This window comes from Barbus barbus (genome assembly GCF_936440315.1).
Source record: "Barbus barbus genome assembly, chromosome: 4".
In the NCBI taxonomy this organism is placed as follows: Eukaryota; Metazoa; Chordata; class Actinopteri; order Cypriniformes; family Cyprinidae; genus Barbus; species Barbus barbus.
The window spans coordinates 42,037,393-42,051,600 of record NC_136732.1 but is presented as its reverse complement, the minus strand read 5'-3'; the positions used below and the strand labels follow the sequence as shown (position 1 = coordinate 42,051,600).

The 14,208-nt window shown below is 41.0% G+C and overlaps 2 protein-coding genes across 2 annotated transcripts; one reads left to right on the top strand and one right to left on the bottom strand.

Annotated features, from left to right (window-relative positions):
* Positions 1 to 172: 172 nt before the first annotated feature.
* On the top strand, positions 173 to 2,855 carry LOC306868641 (uncharacterized protein; the record flags this gene model as incomplete). Its single annotated transcript, XM_079414900.1, has 6 exons — positions 173 to 309; positions 429 to 499; positions 1,320 to 1,598; positions 2,003 to 2,284; positions 2,377 to 2,490; positions 2,824 to 2,855. The coding sequence occupies 6 exons, from the start codon at positions 173 to 175 to the stop codon at positions 2,853 to 2,855; spliced, it is 915 nt and encodes a 304-aa protein (XP_079271026.1).
* Positions 2,856 to 7,396: 4,541 nt separating this feature from the next.
* On the bottom strand, positions 7,397 to 13,738 carry LOC306868640 (uncharacterized protein; the record flags this gene model as incomplete). The annotated part of the gene is made up of 2 exons (XM_079414899.1): positions 7,397 to 8,993; positions 13,728 to 13,738. 2 exons carry the CDS (start codon positions 13,736 to 13,738, stop codon positions 7,397 to 7,399), a joined length of 1,608 nt encoding a protein of 535 aa, XP_079271025.1.
* Positions 13,739 to 14,208: the final 470 nt, after the last annotated feature.

Here is a 14,208-nt window from a genome sequence, read left to right as displayed (position 1 = left end):
GGAGTCTTGAGCGCTCATCCTGCCAATTCTGTGTTGTTACGATCTTCTGTAACATATACTGGACAGAACACGGAGGTAAGTGAATAACAGATGAGTATTTTATTTAACAGGAGAGCTCTGAAGAGGTGACGAGAGACTTTGGGTGAGTAAGTCTACTAAGAAGTTCTGGTGGATGAATTCAGGGAATAACGAAACCTTCTTTGCCTTACAGAAACTAGTGGAGACGGAGACCAGGATGACAGGGAGCACACACCTCAGCAGGTGGTTGGAGCTGGAGATGGAAGACACAACTGCAGAGATGATATGCAGGTAAGTACCACAGGTAAGTAACCTTAGATAGTACAGGGTAATGATATCGAGGGTAGAGTTCACTTCGTATTTACGAGATCGGACAAAGACTGCTGCTGAGGTGTGTGCTTTTGTACCAGACTTGATGAGTGTGATGATGAGGGACAGGAGCTGGTGATCAGTATTCAGGAGAGGGAGTGTGCTGTGATTGGTTGGGAGGCGAGCCTGACTGATTCGTAACATACGCATGATATGAACCTAATAATACTGAACAATCTAAAACTATATAAATAAATGAAAAAAGGGAACAATTTGCATGAAAGATCTTTTTCTTAGGGTTACTAATAAAATGTGTATCTAAGTGTTTATTAAAATTATAACTGAATTGTCATGGCAATCTGTCAATTTAACTTCCATGAAGACATTTATTAGTAGTAGTAGTACTAGTATATTTGAATATGTCTTACTTGTTAATCAGCATTTGTCAATTGTTTGATCTTTTGTAATTAATAAACAGTTTTATAAATTAATTAATATTACTATAAACAAATGTTTCTTTTATTCAGGTTCTCATTCTTTATGGGTGCTTGCAACTTACATTAAAGGGAATACACCATTTCCTGAATTTAGTGCCACACTCATGTTGGATGACATCATTGTAGGATACACTGATTCAGAAACTTGGAGCTACTTTCCAAGAGGAAATACTACTAATGAAGAAGCATTTGACACAAGTGACACCCGAAGCATATGGGACCATCTTGTGCAAATATCAAAGAATGAAAATCATACAGAAAGTAGGTTCTTTGGCTAAAACATACTTTGTGTTGAGACAGGTATGTTGTGAATAGATTAAATGTAACAGTTTGACTTTGTGTAGCTTATGAATGAAGAAGTACAGACGTGTAAAATAATTTCAAGTTTCTTTTTCTAAAAGATGTATACATATTCAATGTGTTACAAAAACACATTTCAATGAGACAAAACTTTGGACTGTTTTCACATCTCAAACTTTCCCCTGCTGTCAATAGGCCCAACAATTTATCAGGCGATTGGTCTTTGTGAATTGTGGGACAACAATAAACCTGGTCAAATGATTGCCAAGACTGCTTTTGATGGCTCCACAACAGAAGAAGTGGGATATTTTGGTGGCAAGTTTACGTATAAGGGTCCCTTAAAATACTCAGATGAAAACACAGATCCATATCTTCAGATGTTTACTTGGTATCATGAGATGTTATGCTTTCCACACTGCATAAAAACTCTCAAGACTTTTCTTAAAAGCAGAAGATCTCAAGTAATGAGGAAAGGTAAGTTTTTTCCATATTTTTTTCTATGTTTTTTTCCCCCATATTCTTTACTTCATGCTTTAAAAGCGATATCACAAAACTCCAAAAAAGATAATGGTGATAAAAATAAAACAATGTTTATTAAATAACTCTAAATAGAGAGCCACATGCGAGACCAAACAACTGGGTGAACAGACAGCAACTTAAATGCAAACCAAATTACTGAAATAATGAATAACACCTGTGCTATTTAAATTAATTACTATGACAGCGAAACAGTGGAGGGAAAAATGAACAACGAAAGACAGGATACTAGTGAAAACAAACTAAAAGTCAATGAAAAAGAAACTAACCAAACAGAACCATAACAGATTATATTCCCTATTTATTTTTCTCTCCATTTTTATTATTTTTTACTTTTCCAGTGAAACCTCGAGTCAGACTCATTCAGAAAGCAAACTCAGATTCTGGAGGGTTTCGTGTGAGCTGTTTGGCAACAGGATTTTACCCTCGTCACATCAACCTGACCCTGTTCAGAGACGGGCAGCCTGTAGCTGATCATGAGATCACCGGAGGAGATCTGCTGCCCAATGATGATGGGACGTACCAGACGAGGAAGAGTCTGGAGATCAGTGCTGCAGACACACACAAATACACCTGCTCTGCCACACACCTCAGTCTGGACAACAAACTGGACATTGATTTGGGTAATGACATTTTCTTTTCTTTTCATTTTTTTCTTTCTTTTGTGGAAACAGACTATATAATCTATTTGTGACATTTTTGTTTCATGATTCAGAGAACCAGGATGAACCCTTTCAAACAGTAATATCCTCAGCCCTAATAGTTTTGGCATTTGTGTTGGTGTCTGGGACAGGAGCTGCTATAATTATATGCAAGAAAAGACATACAGGTATGAGGAAACTGAGAGGAATTAAAAACAAGCTTAACAAGTCTCATGCAGGCTTAGAGTAAAGGAATTTATTTTACATATTTTTATTTTTGTTTTACCTATTTATTTATTTTTATATTTCCAGCTAAAAGTGAATATTCTTCTGCTTCCTGTGAGTGAATTCATTTTATTCTAATGTCTTTGGCATGTGTTACAGACTAAAGAGGAATATTTCCAACTTTACTGTTAATAGAAAACATCACATATGACAATTGCCACAAAAGTCTAATATGTTGAACTACATAAAAATATAAATTTTTGTGTATTCTGCTCACTCATTCATTTCATTTTCAGCCTCTGAAGAACATGTTGACACAGCATCATGAAGAGTATGTCAATTTGCCAGCATGAAACTACACAAATAATTAGAGAAACATTTTATAATATTAAGAAATAAACTTAGATTTGCTTGGCTTTGGTAACTGCCAAATAGTCTTGAAGTAGAAGAAGAAGAAGAAGGAAGAATTTCATGAAACAAAAAATAATATTCATAATAGTGTGCCTGCAATGTGTGTAAGTAATTCAGTTACATTCTTAAATACTCAGAATTAGACTACAGTTACTTTCCATTGATTGCATGATTACATACTATTCACACCATAACAATACATTGTTCAGAACTGATTGATTCTCCCTTATTTTTATTTTTCATCTTTTACATTTTATTTTCTTAAATAGCTTACCACTAATACACATTCAGAAAGTGTTCAAGTTTTATCAGCATTCACACAAAGACTAGTCAGGTAGCTATCATTACACAGAAAATCAAGAAGCAACAAAGCATTTGAACACTGGATTTACAAAAATCATATGTTTTAACATGTTTTCTCAACATTTCAACATTGCATCAACAGCAATGATGAACACATTTTTCATATTAAAATGCACAACTTTATGAGGTGGCTGCTGTTTTTGCTTCTTTTGTCTGACTGTTATAACTTACCCTAGCATGTGTTGCAACCTACCCCAGTATGGAAGCAGAATAATGACAACAGTTTTTGAAACATAAAGCATGCCGAATTCCACAGATCAAAAAAAAAGAAAGAAAAAAAGATGCATTGCCATTAACAGTGCTTTCATTTTAATGCCTTGTATTTCCAGGGCTTGCATTGTTAGGTCCTGACATTTAACATAGTGGTTTATTTAAGCTGTGAATATTTCAATTCAAAATATTTCACACACATTTTCATAATTAAAAATTCCATAATTCATATTCACCTTCCAGAATTCTCTTCCAAAATATTCAATCTGTTTAAAAATATGATGTATAATATTCAACAGGTAAATTTCCGGCATTTTATTTAACTTTTTTAATTCGCTGCCACAAATTTATTGGTTACAATTCGGCAGAAAATTCAGCGTTGCACATCCGGGAACCGCAGGAATAGCAATAGAGCACCGATGCAGGATCTCCAGCTGATGTCAGCCGCTCACCAGCAGGTGGTACAAGTGGCTGTTGATGAAGGCCATATGTGGATCAAGTCATTCATTTACAAAAACTGATTTGCAGAAATGGAGTAAGCGCTAAGTAGAAGTTTTAATTATCTGGGCCAGTATAAACGTGGAAACGCTGATTGTGTGTATGTTTAATTCAACATCTTTGCTGTTTCCCGTAGACTACATGTAAGCAGCTTTCCCACAAAGGAGATTATAATGCTCTTTTACCCAATGCTGAAATACAGAAATAACATTACATCTGAGGAAGACATGTATTACTTTCGGTTGCTTAGTTTCCTTGACTTTGTATCATGGCTTGTGTGACGCTGTGGGGTTCCCCTCATATGTCACACGTGCAAACCAGAAGCCATGGATGACAGCAGAGGTTCGTGGGCTGCTAAAGACCAGAGATGAAAGATTCAGATCAGGAGATAAAGCAGCCCTCAAAACAGCAAGAGCCAATCTGTCCTGTGGCATCAAAAATGCAAAATGGTCATATCCTCAAAAAATCAACAATCACTTCACAGACAGCAGAGACACACGGAGCCTGTGGCAAGCCATTCAGACCATCACTGACTACAAGCCCCCGCCACAGGCCTGTGATGAGGACACATCCCTCCCCGATGCACTCAACCACTTTTGTTCACGGTTTGAAATGCAGAATGACACACCTGCACAAAAACTGCCCACACCTCCCAACGACCGGGCGTTCTGTCTGTCTCCAGCCGACGTAAGGAAGACCCTATCTAGGATTAACCCACGCAAGGCTGAGGGTCCTGACAACATACCTGGCCGTGTTCTGAGAGACTGTGCTGCACAGCTGACAGATGTCCTAACAGATATCTTCAACACCTCGCTGAGCCAGGCAGTCGTCCCCACATGTCTCAAATCCACAACAATCATACCGGTACCAAAGAAATCACCTGTGTCCTGTCTCAATGACTACCGTCCCATAGCACTGACTCCAATCATGATGAAGTGCATGAGAGGTTAGTCATGCACAACATCAAAACCAGTCTCCCCAACACACTCGACCCGCTCCAGTTTGCATACCGTCCAATCCGTTCTACAGACGATGCAATTTCCTCCACCCTCCACCTGGCTCTTACCCACCTAAATAAAGACTCCTATGTTAGAATGCTGTTCATTGACTTCAGCTCGGCATTCAACACAATAATCCCACAACAGCTCATAAATAAGCTAAACCTGCTGGGCCTTAACAATTCCCTCTGTAACTGGATCCTGGACTTTCTAACTGGAAGACCTCAGTCAGTCCGTGTCGGCAACAACACCTCGAGCACTACAACACTGAGCACAGGTGCCCCACAAGGCTGTGTGCTCAGCCCGCTGCTCTTCACACTGCTGACCCACGACTGCACTGCCAAGTTCAGCTCCAACCACATCATCAAGTTTGCTGATGACACAACAGTGGTAGGTCTCATCAGCAACAATGATGAAACGCACTACAGAGAGGAAGTGGCACAGCTGGCTGAATGGTGTGGCACAAACAACCTGTCCCTCAATGTGGAGAAGACAAAGGAGGTTGTGATGGACTTCAGGAGAAACTCCGTAAGACCCTCCAGCGGACAGTGATCTTTTCTAACAGTATATGATCTGAACACCTCTTATTGGCCATTGCATTCATATGCTCAACAGAATCGTGTGTGATTGGTTATAACGTGCAACACTGTAAAAACACTTGAAAAAGAAATAAGATACAGCACAAGTTGATCTACATTTAATGCCATAAACAACACATTTCTTTCATTGTCATGTTCACTTTATTTGTGACAATCGTAATAGATTTATTTCAACGGTCCCAGGGCATTTTGGACTATCAAGGTCCATGCACACTGAGTCCCAAATTATCGCAGCACAAAGCACTGTATGACAAACAAAGTGCAGAATCAGTTGGTTTATGGAAATTGTTGTTGTTGTTTTTAATATGTATCTCCAGTATTGCAAGCATCAAAATTATATTTTTTAATAAGAGAGAAGACAACGCAATCATCCTCAATGCTTGAAGACTCCATTTTATATTGTTTTAATTAATTGATTAATTAATACAGACTCGAAATACAAAAAATAAAATTTCAACTCAAACTTTCTTGGGGAGACGCAAAATTCTTGAGATGGTAACTCTTTCTTTTTTCTTTCTGGGATTGCAAACATATTGTCAGTAAATTCAAATTTTCATAAAAATGAACCAAAGCTGAGCGAATACATACCTCACAGACATGATACATATATCTATAGAAAGCTTTAAATTATCACTTAACGAAATAAGAAAATTGAAAACAAAAACTCTTTTATTATAATCATAATCAATAAAGATGCATTTCTCTCTAAAGGAGCGTCTAATGAGGAGACGGTGAGTCAGGATCAGCTTCATCCTTGCGACACAGACTCAGAAAACATTAGTTTATTAGTAAATAATTCAAATATCTCCTTACTATTTCCCGCAGACACATTCATGGTTATGTTTGCTGGGGTTTTTCAGCAAGCTTTAGTCTATTGTGTGCATTTGAACACAGAACTATTCAGCTGCTGCGGGACACTAAACACCATCGAGCTGCTCTCAGTCGTGGCACGGTCTCCTGTTGTCTCCACCAGCGCGGTGATTTATTCATCACTAATCGATAGACGTCTACAATATAAAAACAAGGAGAAACCCAAAACAGGCCCGAGGCCCGGCCCGTGTCTGAACTATGACGTGGAAATTAGCCCGAAGCCCGGCCATAGAGGCGTACAAAAGTCGGGGCCCGGGCCGAAATGCAGGGCTCTACAATGATTTCTTGCGTTGTCATCCCGGCGGGAGGTGTGCTAACGGCTTGCAGCAGGTGATTCGGTCGTGCCATTAAACTGCCTTGTGTTCTTTTTGCCATGGTGGCTATATGATGCTAACTGCAGAATGGATTTCAAGGACTGCGCGCACAGATCTACGGCCAACGTTTATATATTTTTTCTACGAATCTTTGAGTTAATGCACTAAACATGAGTGGAATGAATTTGCACCGCAGCGCCCCACACCTTGATGCTCGTGACAAGAATAGCATGTAAAGTTATCTTTATTGAAGTGAATTAGGTTAAAATCGCCGTCATGCATGAATGAATATTTTTGCAATTTTACCCATAATAATCCAAGATGATCACATTACACAAAACTGAAATTGCACATCAAAATAACACATTGTCAATATTTTTTGAGACCCCCCAAAATTTCACAAATCACGTTTTCAGGGGAGCCCATGTCTTATTAAGGGGAGCCGAGCTGCCCCTAGCTCCCCCGTAGTTCACACCCTGACTATGGGTAAATCAACTTTCTTATTACTGTAATATCTTCAGATCTACAAAGAATATCCTCCATTGATTACTCTTTGTAAGCAGTTTTCTTCCATTAGATTGATTTATCTTGCTTCTCTGTATTTGTTCATTCTGCACTAAGGAAGAGTTTTCTTAGACCAGCTTTAAGATAACTCAGAGCATCTTTATTAGCTTCTTCAGCTTCAGCTTTTCTCCTCATTTCCTCCAGGTCTCGGACCCAGTGTATTTTCCCAGCTTCCCTCACTCTGGGGATGAAGAAGTCGAGATGCTGAAGAGTGAAGGCAGAGTCTGGTTTTAATGCGATCTGAGACAGATGCTTGATGTTATTGTAAGCATCGGACAGAAGATTTGACTTTTGGTCCTCAATCTCTTGCAGGTCCCAGTCAAGATGATCCATTATAACTGCAAACCTTTTGTACTCTTCTTGAGCTTTTTCATATTCCTTTTTAAAATCATCATATTCAAGCATTATGCTCGTGTTTCTGATGACGTATTTCTTGTTTTCTTTGACGTGTTTGCTGTGATGACACTTCCTTGTGCATACGGTGCAGAAGCCGTTTTTCATGACTTCACATTTGCTGGGATTAGAAACCCACCAGCAGTCAAACTCATGACAGTTTTCCTCACAGACGGTGCAGGTCGTCGCCTTTCTGTGCTTCCATGACTTGCTCTCAATGGGCACCTTCATTTTAATAGGCCTTCTGATTTTAATACTAAAGTTTTTACGCCTGTCAATATTTTCCTTATTTATTCTCATTGCATCCTGAATCTGAAGTTTTTCAGCCTTTTTCATCTCTTTCTCTTGAACTCGCAGCTGTAAGTTGCTGATGTATGCTTCAAATCGAATGCGCTCGATCAGGACATCTGAAGTCAACTCTAAACAGCCTCTGTTCTGTTCATCCAGAGACTGAAGGAAGTGCTTCATGGCTTTCACACTGTCTTCCCAGGCATCTCTTTGAGCACGAATCTGACGACGTTCTGCTTTGTCACGGGCGTCAGTCTGCCGGTTGTTGAATAAGAAGTAAACAGGTTGGCCTTTTTTGTCTCGTCTGCAGGGGATTTTAGCTTTATTAATGGCGCTGATGACATTTTTGGGTGCCATACCATCGGAGTGTGTGATTAAAAACACAATGTTGTTCACAATGTCTTTTCCAAACAAAGACAGCATTGAACTGAAAATGTAATGCTGCCGGTCTGAGAGACGATTCTTAGATGCTTGAATCACAAAACACACGGCGTCAACTTCACAAACTCCATCATTGCTCTGAAACAGAGTGGCTAAATTCCCGGCAACTTCCAGATCTTTGTCCAGTCCTCTAGTGTCTCCGTAGCCTGGAGTATCAATGATGGTGAGCGATATTGGACTCATTACATGAAAGACCTCATACATGGTGATTTCAGAGGTTTGTGATTCTGATTGATCTCTTTCTTCTTCTTCTTCTGTGATTTCAAACCATTCTTCATCCTCAAAAGTCACATCCAGTAAATAGTTGAGCATTGTGTTGATGAGCGTCGTCTTGCCGGTGCCGGTCTCTCCCACCAGCAGAACTATTTTGTTTGGTTTACTGGTGTCTTTTATCCCATAAGTCCATTTTCTGACTTTCCCATAATCATCAAGCACTTTTCTCTCTGTGTGTAGACGAAATAGTTTTGGAGGCCCTCGGTGAATCAGAGTTGATCTGCTTAGTGAAAGGCCTGGCTGTCTGTAAAATATGAAGGCTAATATTTGTCAGAATATTTGTGTTGCAAGAATGTAAGACTTGAAATACTCATGAAGTCATTGAAACCATCTAAATGCAGTTTACGTTTAAAAAGCTGCCTTATGCTCGGATGTTTTATATCATTTAAAGTGGTTTTGATGCAAACACTTGATAGAGCATACACTAGTATGTGCGAAGGCCATTTTTAACTGCATAACTACTCTGTACGCTCAGCTTGCAAATCAAATCAAATCAAATCAAATCACTTTTATTGTCACATCACCACAGCACATGTGCCTTCGTGAGTGAAATTCTTGAGAGCGTGCTCCAGACAGTGCAGAAACAATTTACATATAGACATTACCATACATACGTACAGACTTATACAGATGACAATGTGTAATATACACATACGTATACTCAGTACACACAGTGTACTATTAGACAGACATACAGTTACCGATACACATTATACACCGTATGTAGTACACATTCTACGTTATATACACACAGTAATATGCGAAGATGCAGCAGATTATATATAAACCGGATGTGCAAATGTCATGGATGTGCATTGGATGGTATCCAGTGCTGGCAAAAAGATTGTTGTATTTGTGCAGTAGTGTACTGGTAGTCCAGTTTGAACTGTATTGGAATTAAAGTGCAGTGCGTGGTATATTGTAAAGTGGGAGTGTGCTGTAGGGTGTATTAATTTCGACTGTTCATTAGCCTGATAGCCTGAGGAAAAAAGCTATCCCTCAGTCGGCTAGTGCGGGATCGGATGCTGCGGAGACGTCTTCCTGAGGGCAGCAGAGAGAGCAGTCTGTGGGACGGGTGGCTGGAGTCACTGATGATCCTCCGGGCTTTCTTTATACACCGCCTGGTGTAGATGTCCTGGAGGGAGGGAAGCTCACCTCCAACAATGTGACGGGCAGTTCGCACGACCCTTTGCAGAGCTTTGCGGTTGCCAGCAGTGCTGTTTCCAAACCAGGCGGTGATGCAGCCTGTCAGGATGCTCTCCACAGTGCAGGTGTAGAATGATCTGAGGATGCTGGGGCTCATTCCAAACTTCCTCAGCCGTCTCAGGAAGAAGAGGCGTTGGTGTGTCTTCTTCAGCACTGCATCTGTGTGAGCGGACCATGTGAGATCCTTAGTGATGTGAACACCGAGGAATTTGAAGCTGTTTACTCGCTCCACAGGTGTCATGTCGATGGTGATGGGTGTGTGTTCTCTGCTCTGTCTCCTGAAATCCACCACCAGCTCCTTGGTCTTGTCGATGTTGAGTGAGAGGTGGTTCTCTTGACACCATTTAGTCAGGGTTCTCACCTCCTCTCTGTAGGCCGTCTCATCGTTGTCAGTGATCAGGCCTATCACCGTTGTGTCGTCAGCATATTTGACGATGACGTTGGAGCGGTGTGTTGCTGTACAGTCGTGTGTGTACAGGGAGTACAGGAGTGGGCTGAGGACGCAGCCCTGAGGAGCACCAGTGTTGAGGGTCAGCGGGGATGAAGTGTTGTTGCCCATTCTGACCACCTGACATCTGCCTGTCAGGAAGTCCAGGATCCAGCTGCACAGAGATCCGTTTAGTCCCAGAGTCTGGAGCTTCTCAACCAGTGTGGCAGGCACTATGGTATTGAATGCTGAGCTGTAGTCCACAAACAGCATTCTCACATAGGTGTTCTTATTTTCCAGGTGGGAGAGAGCAGTGTGCAGGGTGAAGGCAATAGCATCGTCTGTGGAACGGTTTCTGCGATATGCAAATTGTAGGGGATCCAGTGAGTCAGGCAGCACAGAGCAGATGTAGTCTCTGATGAGTTTCTCAAAGCACTTGCTGAAGATGGGTGTCAGAGCAATGGGCCTCCAGTCATTCAAGCATGGGATTTTATTTTTCTTTGGAATGGGCACAATGGTGGATTTTTTGAAGCATGCGGGAACCACAGACAGAGAGAGGGAAAGGTTAAAAATGTCTGTGAAAACCCCGGCCAGTTGGAATGCGCATGCTCGGAGCACACGGCCTGGGATGCCATCGGGACCCACAGCCTTGCGGATGTTCACCCGTCGGAAGGATCGGGTTACATCTGCGACAGAAAAGGAAAGTGCGCTCGCCTCTTCTGCTACAGCCGCGGGAGCGCGCTCTGTGTGGGCGGTGTTGTGAGCCTCGAAACGAGCATAAAAGTGATTAAGTTCGTCCGGTACAGAGGCGGCAATGTTCACAGTAGCTGGTTTATTCCCTCTGAAATCTGTGATGTTATTGATACCCTGCCACATGCTTCTTGCGTTGTTGGTTTTGAATTGTTCTTCAACTTTGTTTTTGTATTGTCGTTTGGCAGCTTTGATTGATTTCCTGAGATCGTAACTGGCTTGTTTGTGATCGTCAGAGTTTCCGGATTTAAAGGCAGATGTCCGCGCTGACAAGGCTGCTCGAACATCGCTGTTAATCCACGGTTTTTGGCTGGGGTAGATGCGGATTGTTTTTGTCGGTACTACATCCTCTACACACTTCCTGATGAAACACGTTACAGTATCTGAGTACGCCTCTATGTCGTCATCAGACGCTGCCCGGAACATGTCCCAGTCCACGTGATCAAAACAGTCCTGTAGTATAGCGTCTGATTGGTCCGACCAGCATTGAATTGTCCTGAGGGCGGGTGCTTCTCGTTTCAGTTTCTGCCTATAAGCAGGCAGGAGCAGAACGGAAGAGTGATCCGATTTGCCGAAAGGTGGGCGGGGGAGCGATTTGTAGGCGTCCCGGAATGGAGAGTAGCAGTGATCAAGTACACGATCACCACGCGTGTTGATGGTGATGTGTTGAAAGTATTTTGGAGCTATTGTTCTGAAGTTGGCTTTGTTGAAGTCCCCCGTAACAATAAACGCTGCGTCTGGGTACGCGGTTTCCTGCTCGCTTATATTCCCATACAGTTCCTTGAGTGCCTGGTCTGTGTTGGCTTGAGGGGGAATGTAAACAGCTGTGATTATGATCGCTGTAAATTCCCTCGGTAGCCAGAATGGTCGACACAGAAGCATATGAAATTCCAGATCAGGGGAGCAGGAGGATTTAATAGAGTGTAGGTTCCTTTCATCACACCACGAGTTGTTGATAAAGAAACAGACGCCCCCGCCTCTGCTTTTCCCTGTGAGCTCTTTCGTTCTGTCCGAGCGGTGCACGGAGAACCCCGTAAGCTCGATGGCTGAGTCTGGAACCACTGCAGACATCCAGGTTTCTGTGAGGCAAATAATGCAGCAGTCCCTTGTTTCCCGTTGGTATGAGATGCGTGCCCGCAGTTCACAGAGTTTGTTGTCCAGTGACTGAACGTTAGCCAGCAAAATAGTTGGGAGAGGAGGTCGGAGGGGACGGCGTCTGAGTCTGACAAGGACGCCGGCTCTCTTCCCCCTTTTCCGGCGGCGTTTCCTCGGTCGCGATCGTGCGGCCCAGACAAAGGGCTCTGATGCGGTGTCTGTAAACAAGGCGCCGGCGTTCAGGAACTCAAAGTCCGGTTTGCGTTGCGCGACGAAGGAACCAATGTTTAAAAGCGTGTGTCTATCGTAGACAGTTATACTGACAACATCTAACACGTGAAACAACAAAATAACAAATAAAACATAAGAAACATAAGAAAAACTGCAGAGTTTTCTTGGAGCTCGCAACACGGCTGCCATGCTCGGCGCCATCTTGGTCCTGGAGATGGCCATCTTGTATATGCATCTTGATGGTTTTGCACTAATTAGCTATTCCACAAGCTGACAGCACAGAACCAAGCAGTTAAACAAAAGAAGATGTGACCCAGTGAAATGGAAAAGAGCACAAGATCTGAAAACGTTAACTTTTTAAGCCTGTCGGGACTTGAACACACCATACATGTGTGAGTCTTGAAGTACAATTTACTTCATTTTGCACGCCTATATTTGAAGTCAAATTTAAGTATGGAATTAAGTGAAATGTACTTAACTAAGTTATGTAAAATTAGCAAAGGAAATAAGTCAATTTAACTTGTTCAGTTGGAGTTTGATCAGTAATTTGTTCTTAATTATTTTGAGTTTACCCTGCAGTACTCAAGTAGCCTACATTTCGCTCAGACACCGTTTTTAAACTTTACTCAAACATAGCACTGAAAAAATGGCAATGAAGCATGCGGTTCACTTATAATCATGTACAGAGACAGCAGACAGCTCGTTATTCCTTCTAAGGTAATATGTTTATTCACTATACTTATTAACTGAATGAAAACAGAATACTCAGCACATGATACACAATGACAGTTACAATCAATGAGTAGATTTGAGTATGAATGGGTCATTTTGAGTAAAAACAAAACGAACTGCAGATGTGGCAAAACAGCAAATTACTTAACCTAACAAAAACATCGACCATAAAACAGTGTAAATCTCCAAACAATTTACCTTATTAATTATTCATGCCCAAGTGCATGATGGGAACAACAGGATCATGACTTTGATATTTACTTAAACAATCTTTGTAAAAATAACAAACAATTCCAAGTAAAATATACTTCTAAGTTTAAACTTTAAATTCTACAAGCTTAAATTGAGTACTAATACTGTATTTACTCTTTTTTTATTGTTTTATTTTGCCTGAAGTAAATTATTTAATGAGTCTTGGTGATTTAGAGTCTAACTTTATTTTTGTTTTGGTGAAGTGAGTCTTGAAAATGGCCAGAGTTTGCCTCGAGTATAATAATGGACCTTCCTGTTGAAGAAACAGATGATTTCAAAGCTCACCTTAAACTCATGTTGATCGCTGGAATGAATGTGAGACCTTCAGTTTCACTCTCTAGCCTTCCTACAACAAAATCAGTTATTCATTTGTGTACAGCACTAATTATATACATATATTATATCATTATAAATAAAACATTCTTAAAGACACTTTAATCATTGATATTTCTACAGCTGTTTCTAAAGCTGTGACAGAAATGGGCCTACTGGTTAATTTAGCGTGCAGGCACTGAAGTCCCTCCCAAACGAACATGTCTTTAAAGGGCTGGTTGGCCTGATTGTGTTTATGGGGTGCAGTGTTACATGTGTTTCATTTGTTTTTTAAAAACACGTATATTTCACATAGGCTAATGCACCTTTATTCTACACCGCACTGTCCGTTCTCTTAGCTACACTGTTTCAGGAACTGTGCTTTGAGGTAGGAGTTAGATGTAGTTAAAGTTAGATCTAGTGTTGCTTAAATATCTTTGTTACTCACGCAGGG